The sequence below is a fragment of the Brienomyrus brachyistius genome, chromosome 10, assembly GCF_023856365.1.
Source record: "Brienomyrus brachyistius isolate T26 chromosome 10, BBRACH_0.4, whole genome shotgun sequence".
NCBI lineage: Eukaryota > Metazoa > Chordata > Actinopteri > Osteoglossiformes > Mormyridae > Brienomyrus > Brienomyrus brachyistius.
The window spans coordinates 24,304,271-24,327,583 of record NC_064542.1 but is presented as its reverse complement, the minus strand read 5'-3'; the positions used below and the strand labels follow the sequence as shown (position 1 = coordinate 24,327,583).

General features: G+C 40.8%; 2 protein-coding genes across 3 annotated transcripts; one reads left to right on the top strand and one right to left on the bottom strand.

The window, feature by feature from the left end:
- Positions 1–15,315: 15,315 nt before the first annotated feature.
- nek12 (NIMA-related kinase 12) lies at positions 15,316–18,872 on the bottom strand. Of its 2 annotated transcripts, none has more exons than XM_049027574.1 (4): positions 18,463–18,872; positions 17,024–18,231; positions 16,521–16,721; positions 15,316–16,220 (listed from the first exon to the last, which is right to left on the bottom strand). In XM_049027574.1, the coding sequence occupies exons 2-4, from the start codon at positions 18,210–18,212 to the stop codon at positions 16,066–16,068; spliced, it is 1,545 nt and encodes a 514-aa protein (XP_048883531.1). In that variant the 5' UTR covers positions 18,213–18,231; positions 18,463–18,872; the 3' UTR covers positions 15,316–16,065. The 2 variants fall into 2 exon arrangements, with proteins under 2 accessions (XP_048883531.1, XP_048883529.1); XM_049027572.1 differs by having other exon boundaries at positions 17,024–18,235; positions 18,463–18,871.
- An 838-nt stretch (positions 18,873–19,710) lies between these two features.
- pin4 (protein (peptidylprolyl cis/trans isomerase) NIMA-interacting, 4 (parvulin)) lies at positions 19,711–22,436 on the top strand. Its single transcript, XM_049027563.1, has 4 exons — positions 19,711–19,843; positions 20,194–20,264; positions 21,315–21,434; positions 22,033–22,436. The coding sequence occupies exons 1-4, from the start codon at positions 19,807–19,809 to the stop codon at positions 22,189–22,191; spliced, it is 387 nt and encodes a 128-aa protein (XP_048883520.1). The 5' UTR covers positions 19,711–19,806; the 3' UTR covers positions 22,192–22,436.
- Positions 22,437–23,313: the final 877 nt, after the last annotated feature.

The window sequence follows — 23,313 nt, the reverse complement described above, 5'->3', positions numbered from 1 at the left end:
AAATTCATGCTGGTTTTATCCCTTTTTTAATTAACGGCTGCATTATAATATTGTATCGTGTCTTGTGTTGTATTGCTATTGCCTCATTATGTTTAACTGGGCTGCTCATGTATCTATCATTGCCTGAAAGTAAGAATTAGATGAAACTGGAATATTTCTAGACTGAAATCCCGCTCATCATGTACGACTTATGTTGTAATTATTAATCAGAAGAGCACTGGGTTGTTTGACTCCACAACCGTCTGAGTTATGCATTAAAACCTGGGGTAATTATAACGGCCCCTTTCCATTCTGTGCTCTTTTCCCACGTTTCTCGGTCCATAAAGAGTTAAATTGTTGTCTTTTGTGCAAAAATAGATGGATAAGACAAAAAGTCAGGTGAGGGAAAGAAATCTATAAGAAAACGCTACAGAAAGTGCCTGTCTGCAAAATGCTAAACATGCAAATATTGAAATAAATTTAGCTGGATAAATATTTATGTTCAATAAAGAAACCCAGAAACAAAATTAGAGACATTTAATGCAAACATACTGCTTATGCTGTTCAACTGAGGGAGAATAATGGGGTCACTGAAATGCATTGTGTTCTTTGTTCGGGAATAACAACAATGTACAATTGATACCTGAATGGATACATCATTAGCAAACTCCTTCATCCTTACAAAGTATAAATCAGCCACTTTACAAGCCAATACAGGGGTATGCGCTTTAACCTAGAATGATTGTTCTTCTGTAACTCCATTGTAAAGTGACATGTTTCCATGTCTAATAAAATGTAAACATGCTTCGGAAAGGACAGCAGACACAGGGTGGGGGGTGAGGGAATTGTGAATGCTCTAAGGCTGCACAGGAAGCATGGCTTCCCCCAAAAACAAAGGAATTAGTCGGTGTATCAATGCAAATGCATTTTATTTACGATTAAAAGTGTAAGGTATCTTGCTGAACCCTAGTACTGATCTTTTCATAACATATACATTAATTTGCCCTTTGAAACCAAGATTAATACAGCTCATAGACACCCATTGATGCTGGGCTTCACTGGAAGTCTGTGGAAGATGTACTTATGCTTTGTCCAGATGGAGAGTAGACGAAACCTTATTGGTGAATATTCTACAATTATGTGTTTTCGCTGTGCTTCACTGGGAGTCTATAGCTCTAGCATATTTCAGGGGCTGTATCCTTTGTAGGCTGCATCCCTCCAAGTCTGCATTCAGAGTCGGCATGTGTCACAGCAGTGTGACAACGCTGTCCCATTTCAAAGTCCTAGAAATGCATCTGTCGTTTCCTACGCCGCGCAGGGTGCACCCAGTGGATTCGCAGCCCAGCATATCCCACGATTCATTGTGCAGACAGAGCACCTCCAAGGCAGGCAGCCTACGAAGGCTACACACAAAGGCCCCTGAATTCGGACACATCCAATGAATCTTGGGAAAGAAGGACACATTTCTCCGCGACATTGGAAGGGGCCTTCGGAATAGGACAGCCTTGTCACGCTGCTATGACACGTTCAGTGTTCGAATGCAGCCTTAGGAGGCAGCAGCCCCTGAAATGGGACACGGCTTATGAGAGCTTCATACATTGGCTGTGTCCAAATTCAGGAGCTGCATCCTGCGATGGACATGATCTATGAAGGCGTTTTATTCAACATTTATTCAAATGTTGAATAAAAAGCATCAATTGGGACAGACTGGCCTACAGATAATTTCCTATTTGCATCACCAGCTGCCCCCCCCCCTTATTCTTAAGTCACAAAGCACTGCTTCTATTGCCAAGCTGAGATACACCCACTTTACCGCGCAATGAATCATGGGACAGGTTGGGGTGCAAAAGGTCCATCAGGTGCATCCTTTGCAATTCCGAAGAAGAAGGACACATTTCTAGGCTGCATTTGAAGGACCTTTGAAATGGGACAGGCTTGTCACACCACTGTGATGCATTTGCTCTTTGAATGCAGCACCTGGATTTGGATACAGCCATACGTTTTTGCTTGGGCAATGCTGATTGGATAGATAGTCTTGCAGTCAGATATTTTAGAGCTCTCTGGAAACCAGGCTTCTCTGCACAAAGCAGGACAAACTACCACTAACAGTACAACTCACAACTAACAGGTCTCATGTGCTGTTGGCAGCAGTGTTCATTTATTCTGTCATATACAGGGGACAGAGACATTTTGTTGCAACCCAGAGTGACAGTTTATTGTTTCGTTTGTCGTCTTTTTCCATTTGCATTTGTAAATATTGCAAATAAAGGCTTTATCGTTGAGTTTTGAGCTCGATCGTTTGTATAATTTATAAGTTCATTGCTTTTTTTAGTTCATTGCGTTTGGTAATTAGCATTCTAGCTCTGCTGTATGTGTTCAAGCTGAGCTGGTACAGTAGCTTTGAAGAAACATGGCAGAACTGCATCTAATGTTGTTGAATTTATTCTGGGTCATACTGCCAACTGTCGATACTGTGCGTCCCACATTATAAAAATTACCCTCCGCCACTGATCCACTAACCATATAATTCTGCTGCATTATTTTGTGCGTGAGAGCTGTTCCTGCAGCATGTTAGTTCCTGCAGCATGCTATCTTAATTGCACGAGGGCAAAGTGTTACTTGAGTTCCTGGAGAATGGACGCATATCAGTGCACCACAAGTGTTTTGTTTCTCGTGAGTGGATTTCAAACTTTACCAGTCAACTAATAGTAATAAAATATTGAGATTTTTCTTTAAACATAAAAGAAGCCACAATAAAAGAAGCTTGGTAGTGTTGCTTCACACCCCAGGACTGGAATTTAGATCCCACCCCGCCCTGTGGGTTTGCATGTTCCCCCTGTGTTGTACAGGTTTGTTCCCATAGCCCATGCAGCTATTTGAATTGCCAGCATTAATGGACCATATCTTCCCCAGTGTGTGTGTGGTGTACCCAGTGTGTGTGTGGTGTACCCAGTGTGTGTGGTGTGTACCCAGTGTGTGTGTGGTGTACCCAGTGTGTGTGTGGTGTACACGCTGAAGGACTCTTGTCCTGCATGCAGGGCGCCCTCTCCCCCTTCTGGGCTGGACCCCAGGCTGGTCCCTTCACAGTTAATCATTTGGGTATGAATTCAGTTTTAACAGTAAATGATTTTTGTTTTTTATTTTCTGCACGGGGAAATTGCAGTGCCTCTAGTCCACTGTAAATACAGTTTCAGGTTAGCCAATTAAAAGCATGCCTGTTAGGCTTAATCAGACACGTTGTTTATCTCGTGCTCCGCAGTTGTTTCCATGCTCCGTGAAGCAGTGGCTGTGAAGAGGGCCCACTGTATGCCGCCCGGTCAGGAAAGTCCAGATGGAAAATCGAATCCTGCTGCCTTTATCTCTACATGCCGGTCAATAGTACAGGCATCAGGACAATAGTGTGTGGGGATGGGCAGCTGGGAGGGAGGGGTCCGGAATAGTGTGTGGGGATGGGCAGCTGGGAGGGAGGGGTCCGGAATGAGGTCATCAGAGAAAACCTACACAGACATCCCTTCTGATGTCCACCTTCTCCCATCCCATGTCTTCACCATCAGTACAGCAGAAATTTCACCCAGGCTTCTCCCATAATGGTTCAATTCTTCTTTAATTTCCTTTTTACACTTACATGGAATCCAGGTCTCCATGTTTAACATTTATTTTATTGTCATAAGTAAATAATATAGGGACAGTTGGCACCCAAATTATCTCCTGCCCCTAAAAAAAATCACCCAAAGATACTAAAAATGGAGAGTCAACAATTTTTATCGCCCTCCCCTTGTCACCCACCCAGTCAACAAATTTTACTATTGCCCCATCCCCCCCCCCCCCCCACCACACACACCCCAGGTGACAACAGCTCCCCAGTTATGCCTGCCCACCATGAAAATTTCTTACCTGGCCACCAGATTTATTTGTTCTGGAGCTGACACTGTACTACGAGATTACTTGCATACTTGCTTACTTCCATACTTGCTTACTTGCTTACTTGTATTGCTTCTGCAGACTGTCAGTTAAAAATACATTAATAAATAACAAGCAACCCCAGTGGTTTGATACATAGTGTTCTTATTTTTCAGCTTGTGGGTAGAAAAGGTTTCTGAACCTTGTGGTTCGAGTGCTGATGTTTCTCTGGCCCCTGCCAGCATGGAAGAGGAAGGAGGCTGTGCTGGGTGACTGGAGGTGTCTCTAATGAGTAGAATGCTAGAGTCAGCACTACAGTTACATTGGCTCTACTGTGCTACAGATTAGATTGGAATGCTTACATCAAGCGATTTACTCTGGAAGATCTTACGTTGGTTCTGTCAAGTTTGAAAGATGACAGGAAAACCCAATTCATAGAAGTCTTAAAACTAAGACAATTAAATGCCCAGACATTGTATTATCAAAGATGTTTCAACCTTGCCTGTTCACTATACAAGTAGGACAATATATGCCACAAGACCAAGATTTGAAATAGGAGAATATGAATTCCTAATTTACTTCAAGTAGCAGGAGTAGCGCTGCTGCGGTAGTATTTGACACTTGACACTGAATTGCTGAGATTTTCTGAGCTCATATTTCAGACATCAATAAACATCAATTCTTGCCATTAGAACATCTTGTGAAGAATGAAGTGTTTATGTTATGGATAAAGTGAATAATGTTTTGGTCATTCATACAGTATTGAAATATACAGTTTTATCTTTCTTTTCTTGACAAGTGGACCTGACCCTGACAACTGGACAAGAAGGTAATCTTCTCTGCTTTACATAGAGGTATTTCTTTTTGGAATGCATCACTTTCCTTTCAGTTTGTAACATAAGATAGCTGGTAGTGTGTAAGTGTAAGAGATTTGTGTCATTAACTAAAATGTGTAACTGGCATGACCAAAATCTTAACAAGCTTGCCAGTGATATTATGCAGACTAACTGAGAGACGTACAGTTCTAAATGGCATGCTTGTGCAGGCTGGTTCATCTAATCATGCAATTCCTGCAGCATTTAATTAAACCGTGCTCACTGTCTATTATGTGGGCATATTAATAACTATGGAATTCAAGGTTATAAAGTAAAAAAAAATACTTCAAGGAAACCTTTGTGAGGGCAAGAAGCTCCACAGCTCCCAGTTTGAAAGGTCAGGTCCTGTACACGAAGCATTGTGGAGAATTCTGAGGAAATTTAAAAGGTTAACTACAAATATCACTGAGTTCATGTTTTCTAAGACTTCTGTTAGGTTGCCAAAACAAGACTGGTGACAGTCTTGAAAACAGTGATCGTTCTTTCAGGTGGAAGAGAGGAAACGATGAGCAGAGAACCAGCATCTCCTACCTTGGGACACCCCCCACTTCACATCCCACCCACAATCTACAGACCATTTTGCAGACCTTCTATCACACTGGAGACATCAAGTTCAATAGACACCCTTCATGTCTGAAGGACCATCACAACATATTTTTTTCTTAGTTATTTCTGTCATTTCTAATGCGTAAACATTGAATGCTATAGTACAAATGATTTATATGCATATAAATCGGTGCCAACCTGAGTCTTAAATCAGTCATAAGATACCCTAAAGATAATTATCATCCAATTTGTTTCTTACCTCTTGGTTACCTTGTTAGGCTTCCTTATCCATGATTGGATTGGTTTTAATATATTTGGTGAGGCTTTGTGGACCTTTCTTTGACAGCATACCTCTCGTTTTCAACAAATAAATAATGGTAAAATAAACCTCGAGAGAATTATATAAATAAACTGAATTGGTCTTATCTTGCCTTACGTGTCTGGGCCTGCCTTACCTTGATTTTGTTTTAATTTATTTAGTTTAAATAGAGATTCCTGACCAAGTCAAAAAGCCTTTATGCAGTTGACAAATTTATGTGGTGCTTTTATGCATGTTAAACTTACAAACTGGTCATTGCCAACCCCAACACCGGAGCTGCTATAATCTTCATCAGATCATTTATAATTAGTGAAGATTTTTTATTTTTTTCTGTTTTGTTTAAATGGAGATTCCCGACAAAGCCAAAAAGCCTTGATACAGTAAACAAATTTATGTGGCGCTTTTATGCATTTTAAGCTTACAAAGGGGTCAGTGCCGACCCCAACACCATAGGAAGGTTAACAGAAAGTCCAAGGCATGAACATATTAATAGAGATGTTATCCATTTATTTGATATTTTATCGTATTTTTATTAATGATACCTGCCACACAAAATAGCCAGGAGAGATGAAGTCATTTATCAACTTAAAAGATAAAAAGAAATTGAATTATAGTATTACATTTCACGATTAATTATGGTTCACAGTTAGTGTGACACTCTTTGTATAATTTGTAATTTGTTTGTTGTGACAATGACTATTTTCACTTTTAGTGACTGCGTGCCTAATTAGATGGCATTCTGGTAACTGGAGTGGACACTGAAGAGGTACAGATGCACATGTATTTAATTAAATTTGAATCATCCACATGGCAGTTGGAGCGCTACTATGCACAGACGATTTACAGTCCCTCTCTTTTTCTGTTCATAAGTGCTGAGCAGAGAGAGTAAATTGTGTCCGTACTGGGAGAGCCTGTCTACTGACCTGTTTAGTCCTATCAGACCCTTCAAAGCAGGTGGAATTTTTTGCTTGCTGCCACTGCTTCACCTTTCTGACGCTCACGCTCCATCTGCTTTCCGCTGCTGAGAGCCCGGAAGATTCCTGATCAATATTTCAGACCATAGACTCAAAAGAATGATAAACTTTGCTTTAAATCTGCCTTCAGCTACTGATTAGTGTGTTATGCCATGTTATCGTCTCCCTGTGAAGGGAGAGGAGATTGGCTATCATTCACGTAAAGAACTAAATTTATAAGAACCATACACCAGCCTCTCCGTGGAGGCAGATGGCAGCCGAACATAAGGATAGCAAGTGTTTAGCCAGCTGTCTGTGTTGAGATTGAGCCTCAGTGGGTGCGATTATCTGCCAGGTGTAGTTAGGCAGTCGCTAAGTAAACTAACACAAATTACCAAGGTGCTGATGGAGGATTTCGCAGCACAGCGTGTCGGCCGGCCTTGATCTGCAAAATACAGATTAAAATGGATTCTCTTCTGCAAAAGCTGCGTAAGAGCTGTGAATGTCAGAGAAAAGCAGAATTGAAACAAAGAGCTTCATTAGTGGCATAATTTTAGTAATTTTAATTGCCATTGGTGGAAACTTTAGACTGCAAAGAGGAAGAGCATTATACTAAAAAAGATAAAGCAAATTGTGCATTAGCTTTGGTGAGGAAGAATATACTTACTCATTAACATCCATCCATCCATTTTCCAAACCGCTTATCTTACTGGGTCGCAGGGGGTCCGGAGCCTATCCCGGAAGCAATGGGCATGAGGCATGGAACAACCCAGGATGGGGGCCAGCCCATCCATTAACATTCTTGTCTGAAATAAAATGTTCAGTAACACTTTATTTAAAGAAGTCATCATAATGCATTATAGATCCCTTCATAATGCATTATAATGCACTCATAAAATATTATAAACATGGCTATAAATATTTATAAAAAGGTAAAACACATTGCAGCCATTTTTATTTTGCATTATGACTGTGGATTATGACTTATGAAGCTGTCATCTATAATACACTATACAAAGCATCCTTCATCCTTATACTGACAATTATAATGCAGTATAAAGGTATCTATTGTACATTATAGTTGAAAGTTTCATAAAGCATTCATAATGCATAATACGCATGGCTATAATATATTATCCCTCTTTGGAAATACTTATAGCCGTGTTTATAATACTATATGAATGCATTATAATGCATTATGAAGGTACCTATAATTCATTATACATGGGTGATTTAAGTTCTTATTCTATGACATTGATCTGTGCCAATGAGTGCTATTTATCTTAAAGGCAATGCATAGGTGCAACGATCCAATCAGACTATTGCATTTGTGATTTTTAATTTACAAGTCATGTTTGCCGGTTTTATTTTACTGCCTACAATCTTTCAAAATATTCTTATGGCTTTATAATTATTTAAAAATGAACAGCTTATGTGCACATAGTAAATAGTATATACAAATAGGTATGGTAATATTATTGTTCGTCTGTTTATGCCTCAGAGGGCTTTTCAGGTTTTGGTAATTAATCCATCTTTGCAATTACATAGCTGGTATTATTTTAAAATAAATAAATACCAAAAATTGTCAGTGCTTAAACATGGGCCAAGATACTGAGCATAGAAAACAACAGGTTCATTGACGGATTTTGGATGACACTTTCCCTGAAAACATTTCCCAAGAAAATTACTAAACTGATATTTCAAGGACCTCGTGGGGAAAAAAATGGTCAGATGTTTGTCACTCATGCTTAAGTTAAAATGCCTGCCTTCCCTGTTTAGGAGGCGGCCACCTTGACAAACGGGGCAGAAGACGTGTTCTCTTCAGTCACTATCTCCTCCCACATAAATATGCCCCTTAATGATGAACAGCATTTGCTCACTGTTGCATTTTTAGCTCACGTTTGAAAGGCGAGCTGACATGCTTTTTTTTTAAATTATCATTACATCTAAAACTCAAAAAGTGATCGTTTTGGCTGGGAATCTTTGTAGCAGAATGTTCTATTCACATTCAATGGATATGCTGTGAAACTACATTAAAGTGCTGCGGAAAATGTATCAGTAGTGGAGAGTTCAGTAAATCTGAAAAATGGTGGCCATTAATCCTCATTGATTAAAGCTCCTTCTCAGGCAGCTTCTCAGATGGCTTATCATGTAATTAAGCACGATTAAACGTATCCACACAAACTAAATATCTAGCAGGAAGTGAAGGAGCTCTTCCCACGGCCCTGCCTGCTTCACTGGCCCGTCTCAGGTAAAATGGAGGCTTTTTAGTTGCTTTGCAGCAGATGTTTAATTTGTGTCATTGCTGTGACCTTCTGCCTTCATCAAGATCAGAGTGGGAATCTAATCAAAGACGTCACAGCTGGCTGAGGGGCCGAGGACAGCGTCCATGGGAAGTGAGTATAGTGGAATGATCTACATCTCGTAGGCTGTGCAGTTTTATCCAGAACTTCCGTTTCAAAAACACTTCTAAACTTTCTGCAGGCCGGTGAGTTAGTGCATTAAAATAATGGCTTTACATCAGTGTGACGGTGCGTAAACCATTCACTTAGCAGAGAACATGTCAAACAAACAGTAATAACAACTTTAATTTATATAACACCTTTCACCAGCCCAAGGACATTTAACAGAGGAATGGTGTTGTTTATGGTAAATAAATAAAACATACTGATCACAAATAAAACTTTGAAGAAGTATAATGGCCAATACCATGGCAAAGACAGCAGACTAATTCAAACCATGGTAAAAAAAAAAAAACAAATAGGCAAAAAGACAGTCAGTGATCAATGAAGCAGAGAGAGAAGAGATGGGACTTGAGTTGACAAATGACAGATTGCACCGGGTGGATGTGGAAATGCCACAATTATTTTTTATTTCTAAAATGAGCCTTTTTCCCTGCAAAACTGAGCCATAATCAGGTTTGTTCGCTGTTTGCAGAAGGGTAATTATGTTCTCCAGCAGCCATTCACGCACCCATTTGCAGCCCTCCAGATGGCTTTCTTGCCAGCTCCTTGTTATCTCTGCACTGTTGCGAGGCTCTTGTCATCTGCCAATCAGATAGTTGTTGCTGCTGAGTCACTGAGACTGACGCGCTGACAGCGTTTCTCTCACTGTCTCACTGTATGCAGCTGCCCCGTCCCGAAAATGTACTGGCTGTCGCTCAGGGCACTGAAAAGGCAGCTGAGTGCGCGCAGTCCAGAGAACATGATCAGTGACAGATTTCAGTTCATTCTGTTATTATCTAAAGAAATTGCACACTGACCACTGTGTGAAAACTAATCTACAGCAATCTTGTCTAAATCTGTCCTTTATACAATGTTATAGTCGAGTTTACAGTCCGTTTCTTAGCATGACAGGTTCTGTAGGTTTGTAAATTGAATTACATACTCTCTTGGTTGAATTTCATAGATTGAGGAATAGAAAAAGAGCAAAAGGCAGCACTAATAATAGTTCACTAAATATAAAAGTCATCCTGATACAAGTTGAGAACAGCAAGTGACTCGGTTTGAAAGTGATTTATTAGAGCCACAATGAAACATTGATTAGTGTTAAAGCTGCAAATTTTGAGCCTTTTGAGTCCCCGGCTTTGGAACATACATGTTGGAGATAGATGTACACCACAGGTTGGCCCCGTGTGGATATTTTAAGGGTTTTCTTTGTTGAACTCCTCCCATGGGAGATGGGAAATGGAAGAGTGGAAATGTGCTTGGTGGGGCAGCCTGAATATTTTATGAAGGAGCATTTTTTTCTGTAGTGGCGATTGTGTAAATGGTGCAAAACTTAGGGCTCTAGGGTGATCATCCATTGATGAGTTTGACTTGATTTACATAAATGTAGAGTAGCCTGACTGCACTGTGGAAGACGAAGATGCTGGTATCTCTACATTGACTCCCTAGACAATGTCCCCCATGAGAAAGAGACTTAGTGTTACTCCACGTCAACATTTAAATGTATATTTTATATTATACAGTGCTGACAGAACGTCTTGGGATGCTTGCTTAAATCATCCATCCATCCATTTTCTAAACCGCATATCCTACTGGGTCGCGGGGGGTCCGGAGCCTATCCTGGAAGCGATGGGCACGAGGCAGGGAACAACCCAAGATGGGGGGCCAGCCCATCACAGGGCACACTCACACACACACACCTACGAGCAATTTAGCGACTCCAATTAGCCTCAGCATGTTTTTTGGACTGTGGGGGGAAACCGGAGTACCAGGAGGAAACCCCACGACGACATGGGGAGAACATGCAAACTCCACACACATGTAACCCAAGCGGAGACTCGAACCCGGGTCCCAGAGGTGTGAGGCAACAGTGCTAACCACTGCACCACCATGCCACCCCTTGCTTAAATCAGTAAAAAACATTACAAATATATTGGTTTTATAACAAAAATCATTACTTAATTTATTTATTTTTTTCATTGTTATATATAGTATAAAATTCATTGAAAAGCCGATTCCTTGGGTGTTTTTTAATTGGTAACACCGTCTTCAACAACATAAAACACCAAACGATTGTGTTTAGTATCCCTTTGGGAGCCAGTCACTACAATAGCAATTAAAAGCAAACTGGCAAGAAGAGAACTCAATGAGTCAATCAAGAAAATTATGACATTAAAAATAAAATGTCTGTGCGGAAGATATGTACAGATTTATTAAACAGTGTTTGTGGATGATTATAAAACCAATAAATTTATAACATTTTTACAGAATTGAACAAGCATTGTGACTTACTTTCAGCGGTGTTTATTATCTGTGCATGTGAAACTGTAATTGGGACGTGAGCTGGCATCTCAGAACAGACAGTCGGGTGATTGGGGATGTTTGTGTTGCATCAGTCCACCTGTCCCTCATTCATGGAACCTCCATATGGGTCATTTATTTTTTTTTTACAGCACTCAGAAAACCTGACGAGTCGCTGATGTTTATTCTTACTTCCGTTATTTTTATATATTGTTCCCTGACCTCCAGCTTTAATTTTTATTTGTGTGTCTCCCTGAAATTGTTGCATTAAGCCCCCCCAGTTCAGTCCCTTTGCACCTTGAAAAGTGAGATCCTGCTATTCTGTGTCACATCCCTGTGTCATTTGGTTCTGTTCACAATCCCAACTGGACCAGTGCCTATAAGAGGTTCAGAACCCATGAACCTCGGTGCAGCAGACCCTGAGAAGGACCCGCCGCTTAATGACCTGTGACAGGGCCTGCACTCGGAAGATGGATGAGTTTGGCTTGGGCGAGTGTGAGAATTCTATAAATGGCCTTACAGTCACTTTCATCCTGCCATTTTTCTGAACCCACTTGCCATGACCAGGGTCACAGAAGCTATGGGCACAAGGCAGGGAACGACCCAGGATGGGGCACCAGTCCATTGCAGGGCACACACACATTCAAACCAATGGACAGTTTGGTAACTCCAATTCACCTTTGCATGTCTTTAAACCGTGGGGGGAAACCAGACAAACTAGAGGAAGCCCCCTGATGACAGAGGGAGAAGATGCAAACTCCACATGCATGGAGTCATGGCAGGGACTTAAACCCCCATCCCAGAAGTGTTCAGTGACAGTGCTGACCACTGCACCACATGGCGGGGACTTAAACCCCCGTCCCAGAAGTGTTCAGTGACAGTGCTGACCACTGCACCACATGGCGGGGACTTAAACCCCCGTCCCAGAGGTGTGCAGTAACAGTGCTGACCACTGCACCACATGGCAGGGACTCAAACCCCCGTCCCAGAGGTGTGCGTTGAGAGTGCTGACCACTGCACCACATGTCAGGAACTTAAGCCCCTGTCCCAGATGTGTGCAGTGACAGTGCTGACCACTGCACCACATGGCAGGGACTCAAACCCCCATCCCAGGTGCTGACCACTGCATCACAGCCCCTTCCAGTTTATGAATTTAATTGTTTCCCTGCTTCCTTTTCCAGCTTTTTTTAAATTCCTTCCCTCTTTCCTTCTGATGTCTCCAATCATAATTAAAGGTTCATGAAGGGGGGGGGGCTGCCCCCAGGCATGTATTTCCTTTCTTATGGGGGTCCCTGAGCACTGGGGTTTCCCCCAGGTCCCCCTCACTGCTAAATAACACAGGACACAAGGCAGGGAGACCCCCCCGAATAAAACACCACACAAACAGCTAATCATTTTTTTATGGATTGATATAACTCTGTCAATCATTTTCACACTTGAGGCTTTCAGTTCAACTTACCAACTTCAGCGTGAAAAATGCTCAAGGACTCTGAAAATCAGAATTTGTTTTTTTCCCCAAGATACTATATATCCTTCCAGGTATCAATGAGTAGTGAAAATGAATCATTCAGTCTAAAGTTAATGCTTCATCTGAGCCCAGGAGTCTTTTGAGAATCCTGTTAGTTTGCAGCTAAGCATAGCCGGCTTATCAAGCCCATGATCACGTGTGTCAATTCGAAAGCATCTGGTGGGCGTGTCCCCACAGTCTTCCAGTTACATAATAGCTCTAATTCTTTTGTGAGCAGTCTCTCACCCGCACTGCTATGTTTTCCTCCTGCTAGGTACATTGTCTTTGTGATTGATTTTAATGGTCTCTGAAACGACTAATCCGCTGTGTTCGGATTTTTGATTAAAAGCCTGACTATTTCCTTATTTTTCATGGTACTCAATTCTCCCTTTAAGTCATTACAGAAATCCGGGGTGTTAATTTTATTTAGCAACATCTACCTGCTGCTATGTAAACAGCTTTGATATGTTAATGCTGTTATTGCAGAGAGGTTCATAAACACACTAAGCGTGGAGGTTTGGGCTACACAGTTCATTGCTGCCATGTGGTAATGGTAATAGATGTAGTCCGCCGTTCATTATTGCCTGTAGTGGACCGAAGCAAAACCGGCATGTGTATCAGGAATGCATTTATGGGGTATGCCAGTGTATCAGGAATGCATTTATGGGGTATGCCAGTTCCACCTGCCCTGTGTGTTTGCAGGCTGCAGCTGAAGAAACATGTCTAACGGATGCTCTCCTTTCACAGGGTGATGATTACCTTACTTTCTTGCTGCTATGTGCTCTGAATTGGGGGGGGGGGGGGTCCTCAGTTCTGCTCATCTCAGGCAGCCCCAGCAGTTCACTGAGTGCCAAACCATTCACCCAGAATGCAGCTAAGCTGTGCTTTTCTCAATAGAGGTTACCATACTATCCTGCAGAAATATTTAGCAATTTTGTTACTTGTATTATAGTTTTTGTTTGCATAAGTGTCAAAGGCAGATCATTTATATTTCTCTGATATTGTGTTTTCCTTACAGCTGATTAAATTTTACAATTAATCCCGGTTTTATTAATGCTGAGATAGCCTAACACTTGCAGATATTACTGTAAGTATCTGTGTAAAAAATGATAAAATGGAATGTCATCGACTAAGGGTAAGGTGGAATCTGATAGGGGGGGGGGTGGGGGGGGGGTTGAAAATGCTTGTTTGGTTTCTGCTGCTCTCCTGAGTTTTGACTTTAATGACATTTCTGTGACTATAGCCTGCCACCTATTGGACATGCACAGAACTGCATTTAGCTTTAGATGTGTTTCTCCAAATATCTACATATTTTAACATGGATATTTTGGAAGGCTGTTTGATCTATATGAAGCTCAAAGGAATGAAAGCGGTTTAATAATGTATGGAAGCACATTTTTGGAAAACATAATGGAAAGAGCACTTGATGGAGTGGAACTGGTTTTGAGTTTGTTTAAATGCGCGAGATCGCCTGCATATCTCAGTGACGACAGGAAGGCTTCAGAACAGACCATGGATGGGATTACTGTACGCTATCTGGTCCTGACTGGTTTAACGCACTGGGATGCAAAGTGCTCTAAATTCCATCACTTATAAATATGAAAAGAAATCACATGAAAATTATATTTGTTGGGAACTTTCAATAGTTTCACAAGAGAAATTAATAAATAGTGCTTGCATATTCTCTATATAGTTTCTTTACAGTCTGGTTTCCTGCACACACTGCCATCATAGCCCATACAAACAGTCATTATCCAGCTGATAGAAAACACTCTTCAGCTGTACGTAACTATAAAAGTGACTTTTTTTAAAAGTCAGTGGAACCATTGTACATTTTTCATATTTTTCGCCAGCAGCGATACTTTTTTAAACCATTTGAATGTCAACAGAAGTGCCTGGAAAATCTTACACATCAGCAGCAGGTGGGGGTGACCGGAGGATAGAAGTGCGATATGTATTTTTGTATATAATAAACTCAGGTGTGCCCTGCGATGGGCTGGCCCCCCATCCTGGGTTGTTCCCTGCCTCGTGCCCATTGCTTCCGGGATAGGCTCCGGACCCCCCCGCGACCCAGTAGGATAAGCGGTTTAGAAAATGGATGGATGGATGGATGGATGGATGGATGGATGGATGGATGGATAAACTCAGGTTTCAATAAATTTGAACTTCTTCCACCAAAACTTTTATTTTGACTTTAGAGCAGGTTTGCTTCTGGTTTGTTTGACAAAATGAAGAGTTACAGCTTGTCTGTAAATGTGTTCAATATCTTTTTGAAATACAAATATGATGTTGTTTACTTGTTACAAAGGTATGCTTATCAAAACAGAATACGGGTAGTGGTGTCCATTGGGGGGGCTCGAATCTGAATGTTTAGTTTCTGATGCAGATGGTAAACATCAGATTCTGGGGAATATAAAGGTTTTGAACATATTCCGTAACTAATTCATGAAATAGTTTCTGCAAAAAACTTTCAGTTACTTATTACCCATCATTTAAAAGTTTCCATTGCATTTAATTTTACCCAGAAGGCAAACGCTGAGCCTGACATACATGCTACTTTGCAGTCCTTTCCAAACCCAATGCCTGTTTTGCATATTTCCTCATGTTAACCTTGAACTGGCTTTTCAGCTGTTTTTTTTTTAACACATCCACAAATAAAGTTCCTATTCCTCCCCCATGTCATGCCCGGCTCGTCCGCTCCTCGTGTGTGCCACGCCCCCTGATTACCCACGTGTGCTTCCCTGATCGTCTCCATCTGTGTCCGCTTATTTTGATTAGTAACGTCCTATTTAAGTCCTGGTCTTACCTGTTCCCGTCGTCCGTCATTGTGCTTATGGTGTGGATCGTACCTGTCAGTGTTCCCAAGACCCGATTCCCCTATTAAACCCCGAGTATTGCCCCGATTTGGACTCGTTTGCCTGTTCTTCGCACGCCTGCCCGCACGATCGCCGCTTTGCTCGACCGCGATCGTGACACCCCAGTCCTCCAATCACGTGATCCTGCCCCCAGCAAGTCTTACCGTCTCCTGTTGCACCTACCCAGCAAGCTTCGCTGATTCTTCAGAAATAAGAATGTGTGACACCGTTTTAATGATAATAATCTGAAATCTCAACAATTAGCCTTTGCAACAGATTCACTATGGGAAAGAAAACACAGGAATTCAGAGTTTCGTCAGTGGAAAGGAAAACCAAAACAACAACTAAAAAATCTGTTGACTCCCACCAGTAGAGATGTTACTTCATGTTGTTCCTTGGTCGATATTGTAGATAATATAACACGTTTCCAGGTGGTCTGGTCCTAGCCTGTGCTCAAAATGTGGCTGTAGGTCATCTGGTTTGAGTCCATTTATGAAGTGAGAACTGATTTCTTCATAGAGTCCAGGTCCAACATCCTCTGCAAGCGCAGTTAAATTTACAGTCATGACCCGACATGTCAGAACACACATTGCAAACGCTGTAGAGACTCTTTCTTTTTTCTGTGCTTAACTTCTAGCACATAAAACTTCAATAAATTACACAGACCAAGGATCTTTCATGTTTAGCACCTAATGTTCATACTGGAATTTGCTTCAGTGATTTTTACATTTGTTTAATCTTAAGCCTTTTCAAATGGTGTTCACCTGCACTCATCTGGAGAAAAAAATATTTTCCTTAAGTATTAATATGATTATTAATGGCGGTATAACTTTCTTACCGACATACTTCTCCTTGAGACTTTTTATAGTGGCGGACAAACTGGCACCAGCATTGTACTGCAGCTCTTCCTCAAACACATCATCTCGGACCTTCACTTCCATGGCGCTCCTCGCACTGCTGACCACTTCTGCCACATCACCTGCTTCTGCCACTTCAAAGTCATCGGGATATTCGCTTAGGTCCTCCTCATCCTGTCTGGCTGCAAGAAGGAACAAAGAATTACATCATGTAGGTTGTATCCTTCAATGCAGTACTCTTTACATGATTTATATTCTGTGACTAAAATACTGTACTGCTTTACTATGTTCCATATCATTTTAAACTCTGCACAGTAGAGGGGCAGGGGGGTCTTTTACCATAAATTCTGCCTAGTGGGGCTTACAAAATACATAGTAAAATATGGGACAAATCCCTAAATCGTTTATGAATCATTATTTTTGAAGGCGTCAAAAAAATGTAAACATTATGATCTAGAACCACCTATGTATTTTCATTCCTTACCATCTCGCTCTTCTGAGACCTGGTCACTGGGTACATTTACAAGGCCCATGTCCTCCTCCAGAATGTTCTCTTCAATGGAGCACATGCTACCTTCATCGTCAAAGTCGTCAGTGTAGCTGGAATGATCCCCAACGCTGAGCACCTCCTCTCTCTCCCCATCAGCTAAGGTTTCCACCCCCTCCCTGTCCTCCAGCTTCCCATTCTCAAGCATGGCTGGTGGGGCCGATTTCGCTCTGCTGTAGTAGTTCTTCTTCAATTGCTTGGACAAGGCTACAGTCCTGTCCCAGCGATCCCCCGCTGGTCCATCTCTAGCACCATCGTCTTTGGGTCCATGCTTTGAATAAGGGCTGTACTTTCCCAGATGCGTCTCCTGCTCTTTTATAAAGAATCCAAGGTGCTCTTGTACATAATTCATGTTCAGTATGCAACTGGAACTAGGTCTTTCAGCTGGATCTATGCAGAGCATACATTTAATCAGAGATACCAGATTTTCAGAGTACACTTCGGGTACTTTGCTGTATTCCCCTTTAACAATCTTGTAAAACAAACTAAGTAGGTTCTTTGCATCAAAGGGTGGTTTGAGGGCGCATATCTCGAAAAGGAGGCACCCAAGGGCCCAAATATCTGACCTGGAACTGTAGGGGAGATCCTGACAAAGTTCCGGGCTCAGGTAGCTTGGAGTTCCAATGCACGTATTGGCCATGTCAGATGTGTTGCTCATTATTTTTGAAATTCCAAAATCTCCCAGTTTTACTATGTTCTTCTTTGTCAAAAACACATTGGTGGTTTTGATGTCCCTGTGAAGGATTTTTACAGTGTGTATATAATTTACAGCCATGGTGAGCTGCACGAACCATCCCATGACACAGTCTTCTGTAAAATGTTCTTTGTCCTTCCTTTTCTTGATCTGGTCATCTAAGGTCCCCCCATCACAATAATCCATAACGATGTGAATGTATTCATCCTGTGAACTGAAGAAGTGATCAGCGCAGGTAACGATATGGGGATACCGGAGCTTCCGAAGTATTTCAGCTTCTTGCAGCACAGCCTCTCTGGTTCTCGTTTTGCGGCGGTTATCGATCTGTATTCTCTTAACTGCGTACAGCCTCTTTGATTCGACATGCTTCATCAGAAAGACCATTGCACTTGCTCCCCTGCCAATGGTGAGAATATTCTCGTACATGTCCATTCTATTACTTAAAAACTATCTTCCTGGGGAAAGAAGAATTAAACTATAAGCCAATAAATAAAATTGTAGTTTAAAATATAAATATGGAGTTATACGACTACTACTTGTACGACTCATGAAATTGTCTAGAATATATGCAAAATATGTTGATATGGCACAGTTATGGAGGAGTTTCTTAATCATTTTAAAACATTATAATTGCGTGGATGTGACGTCAAAAAATGGGTGATAGTCGATTTTTTTGTCTTACCGTTAAAACTGGAGCAAAACAGCTACCAAGAATTCCTGTTTACCGATGATATCCAAAAGTACTTTTATTCACTTCTGCTTCGTTTTGAGAAGTACAAAAACAACGTGCCTGCTGGCATGAGTAAGTAAACGCAATAGCGACATTACATTGTGCTCCGTGGGCGTTTCCTGTATTGTAGCGTCTCCCCGTCTCCATGGTTACGGATCTCCTGACGGGGGATTCTTCTGTTGGTTTAGTACGAAACAGCGTAAGCAAGGTATCAAGGAATCAGGGGGGGGGACATGGGGACATATGCTATTAGGAGAATAAAAAGGAAATCTTTTATAGAAAAGAAAGACATTTCGTGTGGTACTAGTTACGTTCTGTGCTCTCTTTTCTGAGTTTTGTCAAAAAATGTTTGTAAGCGTGAATGAACGAGTCACGTGTCCAGTATTAAAAACAAAATATTTGAATCTGATACGCATGTGTCGGGTGCCAAACAGTCCTAAAAATTAAGCACAATAAATAAATGGGATGATGCTAATCACCATCATCAATTTTCAATTAATCCAAGTCATGTTTTATTGTCAGATATTAATTTTCAATATAATTACTTACTATGTATAATTAATTAATATGGTTCACGGTGTGTTTTATTTCTTTTTAAGGCATATCAGGAAGTGTGAAATGAAATTTTAGAATGACTCTAACATATACCAAACATGAATGCTGCATTATTTCCATAGAAATAGCAATCATCCGCAAGAAGATTTATTACATCACATGAAAATTGAACACAGCGATGTACGGAGTTTACTTCACATTCATAGGCAGAAAGCAGACAAAATGGCAGCACACAGAAAGACTACTAAACCTTTGCACATTATGGCAGATTCCACACAAAAGGCTGCCTAACGCACCATATTATAAACCTTTGTGTCCTTCGTTTCAGTATGTACAATTACTGAATGGCAACCTATCAACGTCAGCTGTTGCAATTTTGAAATACATTATTACACAGTTACTTCTATTACTTTAGACTAGCGTACAGGGTCCTTGCGCCTTGTGTTACATTATTGAACGTCATCGGGTAATCACACTGTATTCCTGTAGCAATTTATAAACTTTAGCTTTATAATGTAATATTATAGCATAATATTTAATCACAAAATAGGTTTTTTTGGTCCATAGGTTATAAACATATATATATTATATTTACTTTTTTTTTTGATCGATTGAATCAGGCTTTTAGACAAACACCCCATCCGGGGGCCTACGTCTTACCACTGGAAGGCGGTGTGGTCTTCACGTCTGTTAATAGTGCCTGTGTTAATTTATTTATATAAACGATAAATCCGAAAAGAAATGCCACCGAAAGGAAAGGGTGGCAAGGGTGGAAAAGGTGCTTTATGTTACACCCCCCCCCCAAGTTACTTAACCGTGGAGATAGATAGTTTCGTTGCAGTTAGTCACTGTGTTTTGCTCTCGTTTGAGTGGCTGCTGTAACCGCAGGTCGTTATGATTCTGGACACCAATGATTTACATCGATTATGATCTTATACTTTTTAGCGAGCTCGGTTACTTCGCTCAACCGAATGTTTAATTTCGCAGAACGTGCTGCTGCTTCGAAATGTCATATTTTTCATTGATAACTGTCAAGTCTGCAGGTTGTTTGTTTTCATTAAATAGCATGCTCTTCTTAACGATTTCTATCGTTATCGAAATTTGTTGCCTATGCGTTTCCATGCGCAGGTGCTTCGGGGAGCGGTGAGGCCGATAAAAAAGAAAAAGAAAAGACCCCTAAGGGGGGGACATCTGTTAAGGTTTGAGCGCTACTTAACATGCCTATGTGTTGTCTTTTCTTGTATTGCTCTATACAGAGCCGCTCAATACTATAGGCGGCTGCCTAGGGCGCCGCATAGGCTTCTACTATCCCTGGCTGTGTATGTGATTGCTTAAATAAATCTAACTAGAAATATGAATTAGGATAAATATTTTCCCGCATCAAAGTATTATAAACCCGATCTTTTTTCAACGCGTATGTATTTTTTTTTAGATATTCAATATTCAAAATAATTTTTGACTATGTTGAACAGTCGCTTATTGTGATGGTAAAGCCGATAGGGTGTCTGTACATGTCTTTGCCCTTTAATATACGACGCTTGTTTTACAGACTATCAAACGATGGAAACTTATAATATAGCGAAGCTTTGTGGGTTGCTGTGGCTCCATTTTAAATGTGTGATGTCTTTAATCTGTTAAGCGTGGCTAGTCAAGGATATTTAGACCAAAAACGTACACACCTGATGAGATGATGGCTTGTGAGGACCAGATCCAATAGGGGCACTAATGTCTCCTGTCTGTGTGTGCTGAGGGTACTTTTTGCAGACTTCTGAGCAGCTACATTTAGAAAATTTATTGCCACTTATTGCAAAGTTAAACATGTGAGTTACATTGATTCATTTAAGGCACTTAATTCAGTCAGGTGGTTCGGCATGACTGGAACGAAAGGCATTCTAGATTTGTCCCTTTTGGACCATGATTGAATAGCATCGCTGTAAGTGATGCTAATCGGGAAAGTTAACTTCGTATCGAATATTCTTTGTACTCTATACAATGGCACGCCTTGTGGTAGGCTGCATGCCACTGCCCTGAGTTTCTAGGAAACCACCGTTGACATCGTTGGTTTGTGTGCTATATTTGCCTTTTCAGGAGTGTGTAGGGGAATGATCACTGTGGTGACTGTTTCCTGAATAGTATTTCATTTGTGCACTTATGCCAGAGACTATTAGATAGCGAGGCATGGCATGTTCAGTGGAATGGGAGAACCTGCTAACTCTGCTGTTTCACTCTTTACACATTTTTACACTCAGGTACGTCACATCCTTTGTGAGAAACATGGTAAATGTATGGAGGCCATGGAGAAGCTGAAGTCCGGTGTGCGATTCAGCGAAGTGGCATCGCAGTACAGCGAAGACAAGGCCAGACAAGGGGTAGGGGGAAACAATTCTGCTGTGAAATGCCCGTTGGTTTGCATTTCTATGTTTTATACACTTAGTAAATGCCCTCCTCTAGAGTGCTACGCAGAATGTAAATGTGTAGTATTAGCCTAATTGTTCCAACAGCCAAAATATTTGTGATTGTTGTATTTATATAATATAGTAGGGCAGCTAGTGCTGATGTGACAGCAGTTGTGTTCTTTGTGAAAATCACATGGAAGTTTACCTTTTTGTACTTCACCAGGTATGACCACAGGTCTTGACATAATCTCGATTGTATTACTTTCATGAATGTCTTTAACTCTCTCTCCCACCAGATGGCGCTGTAAGTGTTTCAAACTGCTGAGCTACTGTTCAATGCATTGAAGTTGTCTGTAGTACTTTTTTACTAATCTTCCATTAGGTATAATTTACTGTTTAGTACTTGTAGTTCCTGCAGAAATATTATGCAGTTTTTGCTGTGGGGGGGAAAAAATCAGTTTTAGTATTATGAAAATGTATTTGTTCCACATTATTTCCTTGGCTTATTAATATTTTTGCTGGCTGAACTTCACTCAGCCAGTACTGATTGTGAGCTTCCTGGGTGTCACAGGGTGACCTTGGCTGGATGACCAGAGGATCCATGGTTGGGCCATTTCAGGATGCAGCGTTTGCCCTCCCTGTCAGCACCATGGACAAACCCGTGTACACGGACCCTCCTGTCAAAACCAAATTTGGTTACCACATCATCATGGTGGAGGGCAAGAAGTGAATCCTTTGAGTTTGTAAGGTCATTTTTTGGGGCTTGAGAATTTATTATGGTGTCCGTAGTATGAGGATTAAATTTACCCAAAAGAGAGCCCCAGTTGTCTACTTTCTGACTCTTTTAATTCAAAGATATTTCTATTTTTTTTCCTGAAGTATAAGCCATTTTCACATCATGTGTCCATTGTCTTGCAGCAGGTGCTTTGACATCCAGTTGTGATACTAACTTTGGAATAAAAAAATCCACTATGACCAGTTTTACTTGCTTGTTCTGGAGGAAAAAAAAACATAACTTAACTTAAACCCAATTTAATTACATTTGACCATTGTTGTTAACTGTGGCCTGATTAAATTTGTCACGAATAGCAGTAATCACATTTAATGCACTTTCAGTGCAATTATTATACAGGCTGCACCATTTTCATTTGATTTACAAGTAGTATTTGGAAGACGACAGACAAATGCATTGAACCTTTCATTTCCACTTGGACAATCCGGTTTTCTTAGTTAGCATGTCTGTGGACTGAAATTATTTACTTGAGTAAATAACAATGAGAATATGAGGTCCCGGTATGAGATCCTGTTAGGGATGTTGATTTAAAGTGCATCGTGTTAATTTATGCCACTTTTAAGCTTAGGATAATCAGAAAACGATTATATAATGTTTTAGAATTAATTTAACAATTTAAATTACAGCTATATCAATGCAACAGCAAAATGATTTTAATGTGTTTTAAGAAAATATTTTGTCAAAGTAAAATGGCCATAGTATTTTACAATCAACAAAAATTGCAATTTTCAGCAGCTACCGATTGTATCTTCCCTGCGATGATAACGTGACATCCTTTCGGAGGTAGTTTCCTTCCTTGTTCACTTGCTTTCCTAGCATATAGCCCTACGCCCCTGTACTAAATTAGCAGAGCTTGCTCCAGTATTTTACCTACGTTTTTATCCAGTCTTTATCTCAGATATAATTATGCCGCCACGTGTTAATACTGTTTGAATTGTTAAATAATGTACATAAGTGATGTCTGTTTTTGAACGTGCTTTATGACGCACCATCGGTAGTTATGGAACATGTATCCTGCTAAAAGAGTGAAACGTGGTACCCGCCGCGAAGACAGGGCAA